Here is an 18,414-nt window from a genome sequence, read left to right as displayed (position 1 = left end):
TTCTCTAGCTCCTCCATTGGGGGCCCTGTGATCCATCCAATAGCTGACTGTGAGCATCCACTTCTGTGTTTGCTAGGCCCCGGCATAGTCTCACAATATTTTGATGCTTAATGATCACCAACAGTCCTGTAAGATTTGTTTTCTTAAAAAGGGCTTATCACAACTTTAATGAAGGTAGACTATTATAGAAACTTCTAAAATTTCTTTCATAAAATACAAGTTTAAATCCTAAATAAGATTTATATTAGGTGATATGATATTAATTTGGGATATCTCAAATCTCATTAAAATCTCATTAAAGTCCACCTTTAATCCATAGTGGTAGATAAGATACAGGAGTTATTTCAATCTTCTTAATATCTGTTGATACTCGCTTTGTGACTGTCTATATGATCAGTTTTCAAGAAGGTCCCATGAGATGCTGAGAAGTATATTATTTTGCGTTTGAGCGAAATGTTCTGTAGATATCTGTTAGATCCATTTTGATTCATAACATCTTTTAGTGTCATTATTTCTGTTTAGTTTCTGTCTAGATGACCTGTTCATTGGTGAGAGTGTGGTATTGAAGTCTCCCACTATTAATGTGTGGTGCTTAATATGTGCTTTAAAGTTCAGTAATGTTTCTTTTGTGGATGTGGGAATACTTGCATTTGGGGTATAGCTATTCAGAATTGAGATGTCCTCTTGGTGAAGTTTTTCCTTTGAATATAAAGTGTTCTTTCCAATCTCTTTTTATTAATTTTGGTTGAAAGTCTATTTTATTAAATGTTAGAATGACTATTCTAGCTTGGTTCTTGGGTCTGTTTCCTTGAACAATCTGTTTCCAGTCCTTTACTGTGAGGTAATATCTATTTTTGTTGCTGAGGTGTGTTTCTTGCATGTAAAAGAATGATGGATCCTGCATTTGTCTCTTTCTGTTGGCCTGTGTCTTTTTTATTGGAGAATTGAGTCCGTTGATATTGAGAGATGTTGTAGATGGGCCTGGTGCTGTTTGTATTTTGATACTAATTCTGCTCTCCTGGGAGGAGCTTTGGACAAGGAGTAGTCAAGTACTCAGGTGACTTCTTGTGAACCAATCTCCTAATGAATAAAGGAGCCAATTACTGGTCGAGTAGGCAGGACTTAGAAGAGAAGAGGACTTAGCAGAGAATAAGGAGAGGGTTAGAGGCTTTTGGAATAGGGATAGCATATAGGGATAGCATAACAGCAAGATGTAGCTGCTAGGATTCCTGGTATCATTGCAGATCTACCAGAATTCACCACTGGAAGAATAAGATTTAATATGGCTTACAAGATTAGGTTTTAGTTGTTGCACTCAGTCATTGTGTTACCATTGTTTCTGAGCTAAGTTTTTTTTTTTTGTGTGTGTGTGTGTGTGTGTGTGTGTGTGTGTGTGTGTTTTCTTCTCATGGCAATTCAACTGGGATCTAGAGAGAAAGGTATGGCAGCAAACCGTGTGTTTGCCTGATGTGCATCAAAAATGCCATGAGGGCTTTAAAGCATGGGGCTGGTGTGGTAGTGACCTGCCAATGAGAACCTTGTGAGCTGGGTAGAGATTTTGGAGTTCTGAGTCAGAGTCTACATGAGATAAAAACAGGTCAGCCATTGCCAGCCAGTGCATGGCCATCCAGCCCCATGGGGCAGAGAATTGCCAGCAATAGTGCAGGAAGCCTGCCTGTCAACAAGAGTTTTGTTTCTACTGGGTTGCTAGGTGTTGTGGTGGCTGACTACCGGGTGTTGTGTGGGGCTGGCATGGCAGTGATCCACCAAGGGAACTTGGGAGCTCCGGCCCAGATAGACCACCGAATTGAGATCACCAAGCTGGAGACATGTGGCACCCTGGACCAGTAGAGTGGGAAGCCTGCCAGTCATTTTCTAATATTAACTGCAACAGAGAGATATTAATGACTAATGATTGTAAATTTCTGTTATTTTGATGTTGGTGCTAGTTGTATGTGTGTGTGCATGTGTACGTGCTGGCGTGTGTGTACAAATACACACACTTCCCATCTTTTGATTTTGCTGCTGTGAAATTATTTACCCCAAGAAGGATAATTCATACAGAAAATAAAATTATTCCTCACTATTCTGTAGAGTAGATGTCTTAAATCAAGGCTCTAGGATCTTCTTGACTTATCATCCTGTGGGAGGTGTCTTAGTTTCAATTCTGTTGCTGTGCAGAGACAACAGGACCAAGGCAACTCTTATGAAGGAAAACATTTAACTGTGGCTAGCTTACAGTTTCAGATGTTATGTTGATTATCATTATAGAGGGAAGTATGGCAGCTTGCAGGAAGACATAGTACTAGAGGAGCCAAGAGTTCTACATCTTGATCCACAGGTAGCAGAAAAGGAAGAAGCTCTGATTTCACATTGAACAGTTTCAACATAGGAGACCTCAAAGCCCACCTAACCAGTGACACACTTCCTTCCACAAAGCTACATCTACTCCAAAAAAGCCACACCTCCTAATAGTGCCACTTCCTATAGCCAAAGATTCAAACACATGAGTCTATGAGGGCCATATCTATTTAAACCCCTACCATGATGAAAAGGAGAGGGGAGAGTTAAGTAAGAGTGTTGCCCGCCGCTTTTGTTCCCCCTGGTAAGAACACACTCAGGGCAACCGGAATCTTCTGCTGCACAAGCTTTATTGCTTACCCCATCAGGAGCCAGTGGAGAAGAGAGCCAGAGAGAGAGAGAGATGGCGGAGCCCCCTCCCTTTTATGGAGGACTGTCCTCCGCCTCGGACGTGTCACTCCCTGATTGGCTGCAGCCCATCAGCCAGAGTTGTCATCACAGGAAAGGCAGAGCACATGGGGTGGGAAACTACCCCAGCGCATGTGCAGATGGTTTGTTTACTACTTAGAACACAGGTGTCAGTGCCATCTTATAATGGCGAATGTGAGGACGGCTCCTTACATAAGAGTTTATCTAAAAGGACACCAAAGGCTGATGTGGTAGCAGAGCAGAAAAAGGTACCTGCTGCTAAGTTGCTTGTGTTGACTTGAATTATGGGTGCTACAAGGTAGGAGAGCAGTTACTCCCACAGTTTGACCCCTGCCTGACATCATTGTGCATATGCCATGCATGTACTTCCTTTGCAACTAAAATTAAAACAAAAAACAAAAATAAAATAAAAAAATAAAACCCACCCACGAAACCAAAAGAACTAAACCAAAAAAAGACATACAAGTGAAACGTATCATTTTATGAGGAATCCACTCCATGAAATTATCACTAATAATGGTGGTGTCCCCATGAGTCAAACCTTTAAGAAACCCAAACACCTCCTAGCATTGCCACATGTGGGTTCAAGTTTTCTAACATAATGCTTTCAGAGGGGAATACACCTAACTGACAGCAAGGAGTTTGAATAAGTTTGCATGCTTAGCTTCATGACTTTATAGTTTATGTCTATTTATTAGTGAAAAGGGGACTGTATTGCTCATCTTATTTATCTATGTTTCTAGTAGCAATCTGGGTAAATTTGCTTTTTTGATGCTTTATAATTATTTTCTTTAAAAATACCCCATAGAGCCTAAGCAAAATTCAAACCTTACAACATCTCAAAATTCTCTCACTATTTGAGACTTTTTCCCAATTTCTTATTAGGTATTTTCTTCATTTACATTTCCAATGCTAACCCAAAAGTCCCCCACACTCTCCCCCACCCACTCCCCTACCCACCCACTCCCACTTCTTGGTCCTGGCATTCCCCTGTACTGGGGCATATAAAGTTTGCATGTCCAATGGGCCTCTCCTTCCAGTGATGGCTGACCAGGCCATCTTCTGATATATATGCAGCTAGAGTCAAGAGCTCCGGGGTACTGGTTAGTTCATAATGTTGTTCCACCTATAGGGTTACAGATCCCTTTAGCTCCTTGGGTACTTTCTCTAGCTCCTCCATTGGGTGTTTTAAAGAAAGGGTAAAACCTAAGTCATTTCATTTTGAGATTACTTGCAACAATGTAAGCAGAAAATTTGATGTGAAAAAAGTACATGCTATATGGTGTTTTGATTTGTTTCCTATTTCAAGTTTATTAAAAACTGTCTACGCAGAGTACATTCTTCCTTTTCTCCTGTTTCTTAAAACAAAACAAAACAAAACAAAACAAAACAAAACAAAACAAAACAAAACACCTGAAGAGGGCTTGGGAAGAGCCTATCTCCCATTCCTTAGTTAATTATTTTGTCTGTAAACCTTCAGAGCAGACACTTTTACAAAAAATAAATGAATAAACTGTATATGACGCATCATATTTATATTGTGGTAAGTTGACTTTATTAACAAGGAACATTAAAATAAAATATGCATTTTTGATCCCAACATACTCAAAATAAAGAGAATAAGTAAATATGGAATATATACTCCATTTTTAAATTGACATTATTGTGGAAAAATAGATTTAGGGTTAGATCAATTTCCTAAAGTAAACACTAAACCAAAACAACCATGAAACCAATTCCATTCATTTCAAGAAAAACAAAATTGCTACCTTGTGTTTAATACTTAAGATTTTAAGATGTTGTAAATGTATGCCCTGTATTTAGTGCAACTGCTTCTAAAAGCTTTGTGGGCTTCTCAGATTCTGAGTTCCCACATTAATATGGGAACTAGTGCTGTGTTTTGTATAACAAATATTTGCAGTAACCCTATGCATTTCATTTCTTTTGTCTTACCTAACTTTCTACAGACTCCTTAAGCCTACTGATTCTGTTTTACCTAAATTCCTTTATATATGGTTGACTGTCTATATGCACATGTTATCTAATGGTTTCACATGAATTTTCAATAATATTATTAGTGCTATTTAGTGATTCACCATTGTGTTTACAATATATTTAATTGTAAAATGATTCAATAATTTTCATAAGATGCATCATGGACAGTAGATGCATGTATTTATATTTTAAAACTTTCATAACTTTTAAAGACAGCACAATTTTTAAAAGTCTTGGTACTGATCTTTATAATGAATTTTGGCTTCTTTCCTTCCTGAATAGGTCTGCTCAACCCTGAGAAGTGATGGATATTCTGCACAGAGGAGAATTGGTTGCTGCAATACTCCGCAACCGGTATTTATAGAAACAATTTACTTTCTAAGTTATATAATCTCTCCTATTTTATATACTTAACATAGAAGGTGGATATTATTCTACACCTAGGTAAAAATAGAAATTATTTCTTAAATAAGTAAATAAGAGAAGAACTGTCTAATCAGATTAAAACATATTAGTGATACTGAGTTCTGAGCTAGTGAAAAAAAACCAGAGACTATACCAAGAAAACACTGGAGATTATGATTTAAAATCTTAATTCTAAAAGTATTATCTGTGAGTAAATATAATCATGGCTTAAGAGTAAAAGTCCCAATAAGATTTTCAAATAGTACTTCCTGTGATTATGTACATATTTCTGTCATTAAAAATCCAGTTATATGCTTGCCAAGGAATTAATGTGAGCCATTTAGAGCTCCCTGAGGCAGATTAAGAATTTAAATTAATGGTTTAAAGAAAAATAGCCTTACTATGGTTTGCATAGTAAGTTCCAGATTAGCCAGACCTGTGTAAGACCCCCATCTCAAAAGGCATAAAATAAACTATAATTAAAAGAAAAAAATAGAAATAAATAGCCTTGTTTATGCAGGTGTGGAAGAATATCTCTCCTAGTTGTTTGATTGCAGAGTTTGGGGGAGGCATGGGGATAGCATATTCCACAGAGTTCTCTATATTCTGGTTATTATACATGGTAGGAGTATAGTCTTGAGAAATGTTAACTGCTCTAAATGTCAGTTTCATCATTTAAAGTGGGGGCCATAAATACTAATGTTACAAATGATTGTGGAGATGAAATACATGTAATATGGTATGTGTTTGCTTGTAATGTGTATGAGGATAGGGAGTTAGCAGGTTGGGCGAATAGTAAATGCTGTGCAAGTGCTAGTATTATCAAAATGTTAATTATTAAATTATTTTAATTATTAAAATGTAGCACAAACACCACACAACATTTCCATTAATAATAGAAGCATATACATCTGCTGTCCTATAATATTATAATACAAGTGAAAAGCCCTAGGAATTCATCCTAATGGCATAGGATAGATCATTACTTATGTTTTGTGGAGATATTGATAGTAATGTACACATTTTTCTGTGTTTTGTATTTCTGTGTTTTGTATATAAATTTCCCTTATTGCAGTTGTGTGTTAGATATAATAATTAGTAATGATAATAAATGACAACATTATAAGGTTGTATGTCCATTATACTATATTTTCAATATTATTTGGGAATTTATTTCTATTTACATATAAAATATTGGCTAAAAAATAGTATGTTGTGTTACACTGACAGTAAGTAACATCATGTGGAAAGTGTTTCCTAACAGTGACTCTTTGATTAGTGACTGACCATCTAAGTTTGTAGAAATGTATAGATATAGATACATTGTGTGCTATGCACACACTGGTAAAATTAACTAATGATCTATTTCACAAGGATGCATTGCCATCATTGAGTCACAATGTATTTGTGATTCTGAATTCTGAGATATTTTAAAATATAGTTGAATTGAGAGACACAAATTAGAAAGGTTAAGGTAGAAAGAGAACATATTCCAAGTCATGACTATTTAATATATAGCATATAAAAGGTTTTGCATAGTAATCCCAAAGTAATTGGAATGTGCACTATCATCTTTGGAAGGGTGTGATACTGATTCATACATCTGTAAGATGTATTTGCTTATTAATAACACTGAATTTAGCAAAATAATAAAAATAATTTGTGGGCATGTTGGGTAAAATGACAGAGGACACTCCAGTCCAGAAAGTAGGTAGGCTAACTGCACATCTTCATCTCTTTCCTGTCTCCTTCAAATTCAATGCCCCAGTCACATCCCATTCTGTAGCAGACCATCTTACTGCAATATTCCCTACCCTCATCTCTTATCTCCAGTGGACCAAACAAATTTTCCTCCCAAAAAAATTCCCTCTACTCTGGGACCCTATGAAAAGGCCAAATCTGAGAAGAATAGGAATATTTTTTTTTACCTGATCTTGATTTAACTTTGGTAAGTGTTATCTATCTAGAAAATAATTCATTTCATTTAGATTTTTTCCAATTTTGTGAAGTACAGGATTTTGAAGTAAGACCTATTTTTTTTTTTAATTTCCTCAGGGTCTGCTATTATGTCTCCCTTTTCATTTCTGATTTTGTTAAATTGAGTACTGTCTCTCTGTCTTTTAGTTAGTTTAGGTAAGGGCTTGTCTATCTTCTTGATTTTCACAAAGAACTGGCTCTTAGTTGTGTTGATCCTTTGTATAGTTCTCTTTGTAATTGATTGACTTCAGCTCTGAGTTTGATTATTTCCTGTAGTCTACTTCCCTTGCATGTGTTTGCTTCCTTCCAGGTGTACTTTTAAATTGTTAGTATGAGAACTCTGCAATTTCTTTTTGAAGGCACCACTTTCTCTTGGCACTTTCATTGTGTCTCATAATTTTGGATATGTTGTGACTTTATTTTCATTGAATTCTAGAAAGTCTTTGATTTCTTTCTTCTTTATCAGAATAGTCATAGATTAGGGAGTGGTTCAGTTTTTATGAGTTTGTAGACTTTATATTGTTTCTATTGTTTTTGAAGTGCAGCTTTAACCCATAAAGGTATGATAAGATACAACGTGTTCTTTCAATCTTCTTGTATCTGTTGAGGCTTGCTTTTTGACCAAGTATATGATTAATTTTCGAGAAGGTTCCAAGAGGTGCTGAGAAGAAAGAATATTCTTTAGTGTTTTGATGATATATATATATATACATATATATATATGTATATATATATTTCCATTTGAGTCATAACCTCTGTTACTTTAATTATCTTTCTGTTTAGTTTTTGTCTGCATGACCTGCAAATTGGTGAGACTTTGGTGGTGAAATATAATTTAGTCTGTAGCAATGTGTCTTTTACAAATGTGGGTGCACTTGTATTTGAGGCCTAGATATTCAGAATTGAAACTTCATCTTGGTGAGTTTTTCCTTCAATAAGTATGAAGTATCCTCTTCATCTCTTGAAAACTTTTGGTTGAAAGTCTATTTTATTATATATTAAAATGGCTACTCCAGCTTGTTTCTTGGGACCACTTGCTTGGAAAACCTTTCTCCAGCCTTTATTCTGAAGTGTGTTTCTTCTATGCAGCAAAATGATGAATCCTGTTTACATATCTACTGTGTTAGCCTGTGTCTTTTTATTGGTGAATTGGTTGAAAGCTATTAATGACCAATGATAGTTAGTTCCAATGTTGGTTATATTAGTTAGTGTGTATGTGTTTCTTTTATTTTGGTGTTGCTATGGAATTGTTAATTTCTTGTGTGTTTTTTTGGATGTAATTATCCTCCTTGGAGTGGAGTTTTCCTTCTAGTATTTTATGTAGGGCTGGATTTGTGGATAAATATTGTTTGAATTAGGATTTTTCTTGAAATATCTTGTTTTCTCCCTCTTTGGTTATTGAAAGTTTTACTGCATATAGTTGTCTAGGTTGGCATCTGTGGTTTTTTAGCTTTTGTCTCTCTGTTGTGAAGTTGAGTGTAATTCTGATGTCAGCCTTTGTATGTCATCTACCATTTCCCCCTTGCTGTTTTTAATGTTCTTTGTGATGTACATTTTGTTTTTGTGTTTTCATTATTATATGACAGGAGGATTTTCTTTTCTTATATGTTCATATGCATCTCATTTTTTTATGTTAGGAAAGCTTTCTTCTATGATTTGGTTGAAAATATTTTCTGGGCCTTGGAGCTAGGACTCTTCATCTTCTTCTATTTTTATTATTCTTAGGTTAAGTATTTTCATGGTGTCCCAGATTTCCTGGATGTTTTGTGTCAGGAATTTTTCAGATTTAACATGGGCTTTGATTGATGTATGAGTTTCTTCTACACCTCAGATTCTCTCTCTCTCTCTCTCTCTCTCTCTCTCTCTCTCTCTCTTTTTCTCTCTTTTGTCCTGTATTCTTTTGGTGATGCTTGCTTTTTTGTTCCNGAATTTTTCAGATTTAACATGGGCTTTGATTGATGTCTCTCTGTCTCTCTCTGCTCTCTCTCTGTCTCTCTCTCTCTCTCTCTCTCTCTCTCTCTCTCTCTCTCTCTCTCTTTTGTCCTGTATTCTTTTGGTGATGCTTGCTTTTTTGTTCCTGTTTTCTTCCCAGGTATTCGACCTCTAGGATAATACAGGATTTTTCTATGTATTCTTGGCTATCCTGAAACTCACTCTGTATTCCAGTCTAGCCTCTTCCTCCAGAGTGTTGAGATTAAAGGTTAAAGGCATGCACCACCACTGACTGGCTTAAACAACTCTATTTAAGGAACAGCAAAAAAGGCCATCATCACCATTATTTAATAATACCTATACATTCTGTCTAGGGTTAAAAAAAAAGTGACAAAATATCCTATTTTTGAATGCTAAATAATCTTGAAAACTAGATGTATACAAAAGAATGAACCTGCAATCTTATACCAATCAGAAGAATAATCCCCAAATGAATAAAACACTTAAGCATAAATTCTGAGGCAATACAATTCCTAGATGGAAATGTTAATAAAGCCCTCTTTGATATTGGTGACATTAGCATTGATTTTGATGTAACATTAAAAGCTAGGCAACTGAATAAAAATATCAACTAGTTCAGACTACACTACAAAATTTTGTGTGGGAGCTAGAGAGATGACTCAGTGGTTAAAAGGACTTACTGATCTTGTAGAAGAGCCAGATTCCATTTCCAGTATCCATATGGTAGCTTACAAACATATGTAACTCCAGTTCCAGGGGTTCTGAGGCTTTGTTCTTGTCTACAAGGACACTAAACATTCATGTGCTACACATACATGCATGCAGGCAAAATCCACATAAAAGGAAAATAAATAAGTTTGTTCCAAAAAAAAAAAATAGGACAAAGAAAGCAGTCAACAAAAATGGAAAGACAGATTGACAGAAAGTATTAGAAAAACAAAGGATATGTTTTAGAAAGGATATAGGGATTATTATAAGGAAGCCTATATACTATACTAGTAGGGATATATATATATATATAAATATATATATATATGCATGCCATTATGGAAAAGAGTATATGTAGATTTTTCAAAAAGCAACACAGAACTACTTCTATGTGAATCAGATATCCTCCTGTTTAGCATATGCGATGAGGGAATGAAGTGTACAACTTTTTGAGAGGTATCTTTATATTCATGTTAATTATAGCATCATTCACAATTGCCAAGAGGTAGAAAACTACTTTTAATATAATAGTGGACTGTTATCTTTAATATAATGAATTTTTCTATGTAAAATTAGTTGAGAAGTCTCCATTCTCTTTTTAAAGGGGCAATAGGCATTGTCAACAACATGGATAAATCAGGAGACATTTCACTTAAAGAAATAACACAGTTGCCAGTCTTACTGTGGGATCTAAGAAAAAACAAACAAACAAACCTCAGAGATGTAGAATTGTAATGATGGACAGGGAGTAGGAAGAAATGGGGATAAATGAGTCATAGAGTACAAATTTATCCTTAGGTAATTTTTAGAGGTTTGGAGGTGTGAAGTACAGCTTTAGCATAATAGTTGATACTGCAGTATTTGATGAAAATTTGCCAGGAGTGTAGATCTTAGAAGCTTTCACCAAAGATGACAGATATGGATGATGAAGGAAATTTTCTTAGTTAGGGTTTTATTACTAATAAGAGAAGCCATGACCAAAGCATTTCTTTAAAAGTAAAACATTTAATTGGGGCTGGCTTATAGTTTCAGAGATTTAATCCATTATCATCATGGTGGAAAACATGGCACCATGCAGGTGGACATGATACAAAAGAAGGAGCTGAGAATTCTATATTGTGATCCACAGGCAACCACGTGGAGACTGTCTTCTACAGACAGCCAGAAGCAGATTGTGTATCACACTGGGTGTAGCCTGAGCATAGGAGACATCAAAGCCCACTCCTACAGTGACACACTTTCTTCAATTAGGACACACCTATTCCAAAAAGGACACACCTCCTAAGAGTGCCACTCCCTATGGCCAAGCATTGAAACACATAAGTCTATGGGAGCCATACCTAGTCAAAACAACCAAAGAAATATTAATTTATTTGGGTATTAATAATTATTTCACTGTGAATGAGACCATGTATATTAAAATACCATGATATATACCTTAAATGTATACCATAAATGATATAAATAGATGATGGGAAGATGTATTCATATACCTATGAATGTTATACAAGATTTTAAAATAATCCATAAAGGACTATAAAAAGCACTTTGATGTAAATAAAAATTAAAACATCAATATGTTTTATTTGTCTTAGTAGTGGCTACTTCAAATTTCCAAGGAAAAACTTTTCACTAAAATAGCCATAAAGCATAAATATTTGGAATAATCTCAAATATAATTCTCAGAAGTAAGGCAGAATACTTATGTAACATACCAGCGTCTAATTATAAGACTATAACTGCTAGTCAAAGATAGATGTCTCCCAAGATCATTGTATAGATTCTATGACATTCTCTTAAAACTTAAGAAGATGCCTGATGTTTAATCTCATGTGCACTAGGGGATGCAAATTTGAAACATATCTATGGAACTGTAAGGGGGCAAAGTTAATGATTTATGCTATCAAGGGAAAAATAAAGAGGATTGGAAGAAGTGGGAGAAGGCCAAATTAAGAAGAGTTTGATGTGTGAAGGAACTGCTGCATGTGCTGTATTGCACTCTGTTTTGTTGTATGCATGTGAATTAACCAAAAACTGTAGGACTTACTGACACTTTCAAAAAGAGATATGATATCTGTGTGAAATATTTGGGGAAGGAAGGCTGGAAATATTTTTTGAGACCAGGTACCTATTGTAGCAGTCAAAGTGAGATGTGGAAGAACCCAAAGGTTGACAGTGAAATTGAAGGAATGGCCTTGTGGAATATTTAGGTTATATTTGGAAGCATTCTGTGGTGACCTGGAGTAGTCACACCCTACTTAGAATAATTATGAAATTTAAAACATGACTGTGCCAACAAGGTTGTCCTCTTGTTTTGGTCACAATGCAACCTATTTTTCAGTACTCTGGTCAAATCCCATGCCCTGTGATCAGCCAGATGGTCCAAGAGGGTCTCTTGGCTTCTGACTAATTTAATACATTTATTTTCACATTGAAGCAATTTTTACCATGTTGATACCTATGGCATTGTTCACTGAACTGTTTCAGAGCATGATTAACTTACTAAATTCATTTGGTGTCATTTACACTATGATATTGCACAGTGGATTCTCAATAAATACACAAATTGAATCACTGATGACAAATCATTCATTGCTGGTAACTTTGGTTAGAGGGTATAAGGTCATTTGCATCTATTTCTTCCAGTCAGCCATCTTGTTACAATTAAGGAACTGGATGTTGGCAGTCTTTAAAAGTGAGGTAAAGTAATTGAGTTTAGATTCTAGAAATGGCTCAGATTTGTTTTCAACTCTTTTGCACATATTTTTCCTTTGCAGCTCAGATATTTTAACTGGTATAATATGTAATCACGTCTTTCCCATCCTGTTTCTGTGGTAGAAACTAGACTGTTTTTGCTAATTAGACCTGCTTCCAGGATGCCTGCCTAGCTCAGTTTGATTATGTGAATTGCCTTACATAATCTATAAATATAATTTTACTTATACATTTCTCAAAAATTTTAGTCTATTAGTGAAATTTATGTTTTTATATTATTTTTTTAATTTTTTTCAGGTTCCTGACTTCTGATTGAGCTTATGAGCTTAATTGCCTTATATATAACACTTGAATTAATTTTTGTATCATCCCATTAAGGAGCAGTAATTAGTTCTACTTTAATTTAGAGCCCTGTTTTGTTATTTTTTTCTTATGTTTATAGACCTTTTTCACAAGGCTAGTATATTATAACATTTTTGTAAGCTTTTCTCATTTCTTCTATTTTCATATGAGAAATTTCCTAATGAGTGAAACAACTACACTAATAATAATTTCATAATGATGTAGGATGTCAGATGAACACAGGGCAGGGCTGAAGCCAGATGATGTTTTAAAATATTCAGCACTTATTAGTTTCAAGGTGTACACACCTATAAAATATGAAGGTTAGAGATATTAGCCTTTCATTTTGAGTTAAAATCTACAATCATACCTATATAGTATATATAATTTTGCTATATACATGTAATTTTGTCATATATATATATATATATATATAACCTCTACAGTACCCACATAGTGGTTACAAAGTAAAAATATATTTGTTTAACTTTATAGACAATAAACTTAAAAAATTATTACTTGCCAAAGATCTGGCTTTTTACTTTTTCATGTTTTATGTTTAGGTTTGTAAACTGATTTGGAGATACTTTTGTGCTTTTGTTTTTAAGTCAAACAAGCTTCCAGAATATGAATGATGAATATGGGGATTAGACAGAGGGTAAAACTTAAAATACTGAGGCCATTTGCTTTTTTTATGCAGTTGGTTCATTTTGCTTCAGAAATCATGTGAATTTTGGTTATCTGCTATTTTTGCTATAAGATTTTATACTACATCCAATGTGTTGTCATATTTTCCTATCACTGAAAGGCTGTATATCTTTATACAAATGACATATAGATTTTAGTAATGTTCTATGTTTTATAATCTTAAGGAATTTTCCAGACCACAGAAAGTTTTCTCTCTTCTTAAGAAGGAAAAAATACTACTAGAGTTCTCTTTTTCTACATGTCTTGTTAGTCATAATTTTTATTGAATTCCACACCTTCCTCTTATACAGTCTCATCTGCAGCCATCCTGTTAATCTTTGCCCATGGGTTGATGACTTCCTATCTCAAATCTTAAAACTTTTTCATGGATCATAGGCTAAAGGTTTATTATTTTCACTTTCTGTCATTTGGGAAGGTAGACGGCATTGCATAACACATTTATTGTAGAATACATGGAAAAAGGAGAAAGCATATATGCAAGGTAACAAAATAGCCTAAGATAAAGTATGTTCATTCAGGTCTTTTGGTGCACTTTTGAATGTTACCAAATTATAATGGTAGAATGGGATAGGTGTGCAGGAGTGCTTACCACATTCCATTCAAGCCCTCTTTTTTTCTTTTCTTTTTTTCTTATACATTGTGTCCTGAGGGCAGTTTCTCTGCCCTCCATTTCTCCCAGTCCCTCTCACATCCCCCCCCCCCCCAGTTCATACTAGCTGTGTAAAATATAGAAGGTTCCTTTACATCTCTGATTCTGTTTTATATCTTAATTTATGTCATACTATGTAGGATATATACAGATATGTGTGTGTATTAAATGAAATATATCTAAGAGTTAAATTTCTGTCATGTAGTGTATATTAAATAATAGAAACGAAACACTGCTTTGTTATACTGTATATTGTACCTTTATCTCTATCCTAGTTATATCATGAAAAATTTTATATGCCAATAAAAACTTGTAGTACACAAAATAGCTGCATGACATCAACTATTACATGGTATAAATAATTTCTTAATACTAATTTTTAGGTTGATTCTGTTTTGAAGTGTTACGAGTTTTAGCTGTCATAATTTCTCCTTTTGCTTTTTTCCCTGTCATTGATTTTGTTATGCACTGTGATAACAATAGCTATAGTTTGCACAGGATTAGCTGCTCAATAAGTATTTGCCAAAGGTAAATGTATTCGGTCTTAGACACTGGCCCTATCCCTGTCTTAGAATTATCCACTAGTGAATATTCAAATGCGTAATTAGATAAAAATGGAAAAAAGTGTTTGAATGAATACCATGCTTCTTAATTTGTGACTGTCTTACATACTTTTTATTGTGGTGGTATTTTATGTAAAATAATGTCTTAAGAGTTTTATTGATGTAAAGAGACACCATGATCATAGCAATTCTTATAAAGGAATATATTTAGTTGAGGTTGGCTTACAGTATAGAGGTTTAGTCTATTATTATAGCAGGGAGCGTGGTGGCCTGCAGGCAGACATGGTGTTGGAAAAGGAGCTGAGATTTCTATATCTTGATATATAGTCAGCAGGGGACTGTGAGCCACAGTGGGCATAGCTTCAGCATATGAGACTTTAAAGCTTGTCCCCATAGTGACACACTTTGTCTAAAAAGGCCATACGTACTCCAACAAGGCCACAACTTCTAATAATGCCACACTCAATGGGCCAAGCATTTAAACACATGAGTCTATGGGCATTTCTATTAAAACTACCACAATGCTTTTTTTTTTTCCTTATTCACTTTATATCCATCCTACTTACTGGTCACCCTCTTCCTCATTCCTTTCCCTTACCCCCCCCCACTTCCCTTCTCCTCTAAGCAGGTAGATGCTCTCCTAGTATCTCTCCACCCTGGCACACCAAGTCTCTGCAAGGCTTGGTACATCTTCCTCCACTGATGCCAGGCTGCAGGGAGGCCTAGGTCCAGACCATGTGTGCTCTTTGGTTCTATGAGAGCTTCCAGGGGTTCAGGTTAGTTGACTCTGTTGGTTTTCCTGTAGAGTTCCTATCCCCTCTTGGGCCTGCAATCATTCCTTCTATTCTCCATAAAAGCTCACAAGCTTCATCCACTGTTTGGCTGTGGGTCTCTGCATCTGTTTCAGTCGGCTGTTGGATGGAGCCTCTCAGAGGGCAGCCATGCTAGACTTCTGTCTACAAGCATATCACAGTATCATTAATAATGTCAGGGATTGGTGCTTGCCTATGGGATAGGTCTTGAGTTGTGCCAGTTATTCCTCTATTTCAAATTCATGGCCTCTTTGTTGTTACACAAATGAATATGTATGTATGTATGCATGTATGTATGTATGTATGTATGCATGTATATAAACATGTATATCTGTATAGGTTGTCTGTGTATTCCACAGGATACTTGTAGAGGTCAAAGGGCAACCTCTAGGAGTCAATTCTCTTTTTATACAATGTTGATTTCAGTGATGTATTTCAGGTTATTAGATTGGCTGCAGGGCTCTTTACCCACTGAGCCCCAGTTTCTTGATTTCTACTGTCTTTTAAAGCCCCTCTGTGCTGCTTAACACTCTTGAAATAGCACCCCAGTTAATATTGCCAAGGTTAGAGGAGTTATTCTCCCAGTTCAGCTGGCTTTAGTCCCTCGGGGCAAAAGCGCTTTGCTATTTGAAGAGACTTGATTGAACTAATTCACACCAATGTGTGAATAACTGATGGCTCCCTCATCCTGGAAGCCATAGTTAATATAATTTCAACAGGCTTCTTGTTAGCTCACATGAACCTGTAATTGCTATAATTTCTGGCAGTACAACAAAGAAAACAGTGGGGTAGGATGAGGGAGGTTGGAGGGAGAGGGAGTTTCACAACAGGAGGAGATATTTTGAGACTGCAAAAGCCATGCTTAAAACCTTTTTTCCTTAATTTCCCTTCTTGACCTCTCCCCCTTACAGTGTTCCTGTGTATTCTCGTGCACCGATTTACTATAAGCAGCAAGTTGTGCCATTTTTTTCCTAATAGCTAGATGGCAGTTCTTGATAAGGTGGTATTTCTGGTAGTTGTAGTGGGAAATTGAACTGGATCTAAAAAGAGATTCTGGAAAATTACAAGTATCAAAACTCAGCTTTGGTTTGTGATTTGTCAGTGCAGGGTCCCAACCTTTGGCTACTATATTTCATTGTCCAGGACCTTCTTCCTTTAACTGTTAGTGTCTGTATTCCTGGGTAGCTGACTGTTTTCTGTGGCTCCTGGGGCAGTCTATCTTCTGGATCAGATTCCTAACTGCCTTTATGCTTTTGATACTCTCAACTAGGCCATAAAATCTTGTGTGCTAAATTTCTGTGTCCTCATATTTGAGTCCAATGTTAGTAAAACTCACATTATAAGACTACAGTTTTTCTTTTCAGTGAAAGCCAACAGGTCTTCCAGTGGTTTCCCGGACCATAGTAGAGACAGTGGCTAATGATCTGTCAGTTATCATAGCTGCTGCAGCTTCTGCCCTCATTCCTTCTACCCCATATGTTTATCGAGTTTGCAAACAGTCTTTTTCTCTTGGGAAGTTCAGTTGTATTTTATTTTATTTTTGTATTGTTCATTGTGTTAGTACCCTTGATACTTTTTCTCTACCAGTCAGTATGGAAGGAGAGGCAAGGAAATTTGAGATAAATTTTAAAGACAAACTTTTAAACCCGAATAAGTCTCTAATAGGGTGGGGTTTCATATGTCTTTAATCAAAATTATGTCTGTTTATATTTTGAAAGTAAGGGTCATGGTTGCATTATGTCTTCCCATGTTTCAGTTGCATACTTAACCATGTTTTGGTTATTGGGGTGTATTCACTATATATATTGCTAGGTTTCATAAAACAACAGATTCCTTTGGGTATATGAAGTGCTTTGACTGTATACACCCCTATAGTCTCCCCCCCCCCCGCTTCATTCCTCCTCATCATCATTATGATGGTTACTTTTATTCCCTGGGTCTCCCATTTGTTTGTATAGTTCACTCTCGAGTGCTCTCTATGCCATTTGTGTCCCTGGGTATTAGTGATATGCAGTGGCTTGCTTGATTGAACTTACTGTTTCATATTTTTGCTCCATCTAGTGGAACATTGATTGTCAGTATTGGATTTCAAAATGTGTTATTTCATCACCTCTGGTTGAAATAAGAATTTAATAGACGCTAACAATCCACAGAATAGGCTATATCATTTTTAATTACTAGCCTGTAGAAATGACTAGCTTTAGGAGACACAACTTCATTTTATCAATGTTCACAGATGAGGTGGTGAGAAACCTATGAAACACATTTCTTTACTCTACATTTTAGCCATTTTATCTTTACTTAGAAAATTGACAAGAGCATTGCTTTTATTCTAGCTAACCATTTCTCTTGCTCAGTACAGTTCCCTAGTAATTTACTGAGTCACCCCCACATCCATCTACTCTGTAGTTACTTACCTACTGAGCTGATCATTCTGTTAGTCACAGTGTCTATCATGCAAGCATCGAAAGGAACCACTTTTAGTATACTGCTTGCTATTATGTCTTTATTTCTATCTTGTGAGTTATATTTTAGTTTGAGTAAGATAAAACCCCTTTAATAAATCCTTATTTAACCACTAAAAATTAAATTTAGAGAGGAAAAAAACCCTACCTCTGATGGCATGGTTTTCACCAAATTTATCCTTTTTATTTGGTTGTTATTTGTAAGACACTGAGTTAGGCATTATAAAAGCATATAAAATTTTAACCTCAGTTCTCAGATTACATGAGTAGCTTGGTGTGCATACATGTATGTGTGCCTGTGTGTGTGTGTGTGTGTGTGTGTGTGTGTGTGTGTGTGTGTGTGTGTGTAGAAAGATGGGGATGGAAACAAACAGGTATAATCCAAAGAGATA

At 35.6% G+C, this 18,414-nt stretch overlaps 1 protein-coding gene across 3 annotated transcripts in view; it reads left to right on the top strand.

Annotated features, from left to right (window-relative positions):
• Klhl13 (kelch like family member 13) overlaps nucleotides 1-18,414 on the top strand; it is a 149,242-nt gene that overhangs the window by 44,734 nt on the left and 86,094 nt on the right. For 2 of the 3 annotated variants that reach the window (XM_021152969.1, XM_029473577.1), the window contains exon 3: nucleotides 5,008-5,079. In XM_021152969.1, coding sequence (XP_021008628.1) covers nucleotides 5,030-5,079 — 50 coding nt within the window. In that variant the 5' untranslated portion in view covers nucleotides 5,008-5,029. Of the gene's footprint in view, nucleotides 1-5,007; nucleotides 5,080-18,414 lie in introns of those variants that run through there. The other variant, XM_021152965.2, reaches the window with a different exon arrangement.

This window comes from Mus caroli, chromosome X (assembly GCF_900094665.2).
Source record: "Mus caroli chromosome X, CAROLI_EIJ_v1.1, whole genome shotgun sequence".
In the NCBI taxonomy this organism is placed as follows: Eukaryota; Metazoa; Chordata; class Mammalia; order Rodentia; family Muridae; genus Mus; species Mus caroli.
This window is presented reverse-complemented; position numbering and strand designations above follow the sequence as displayed.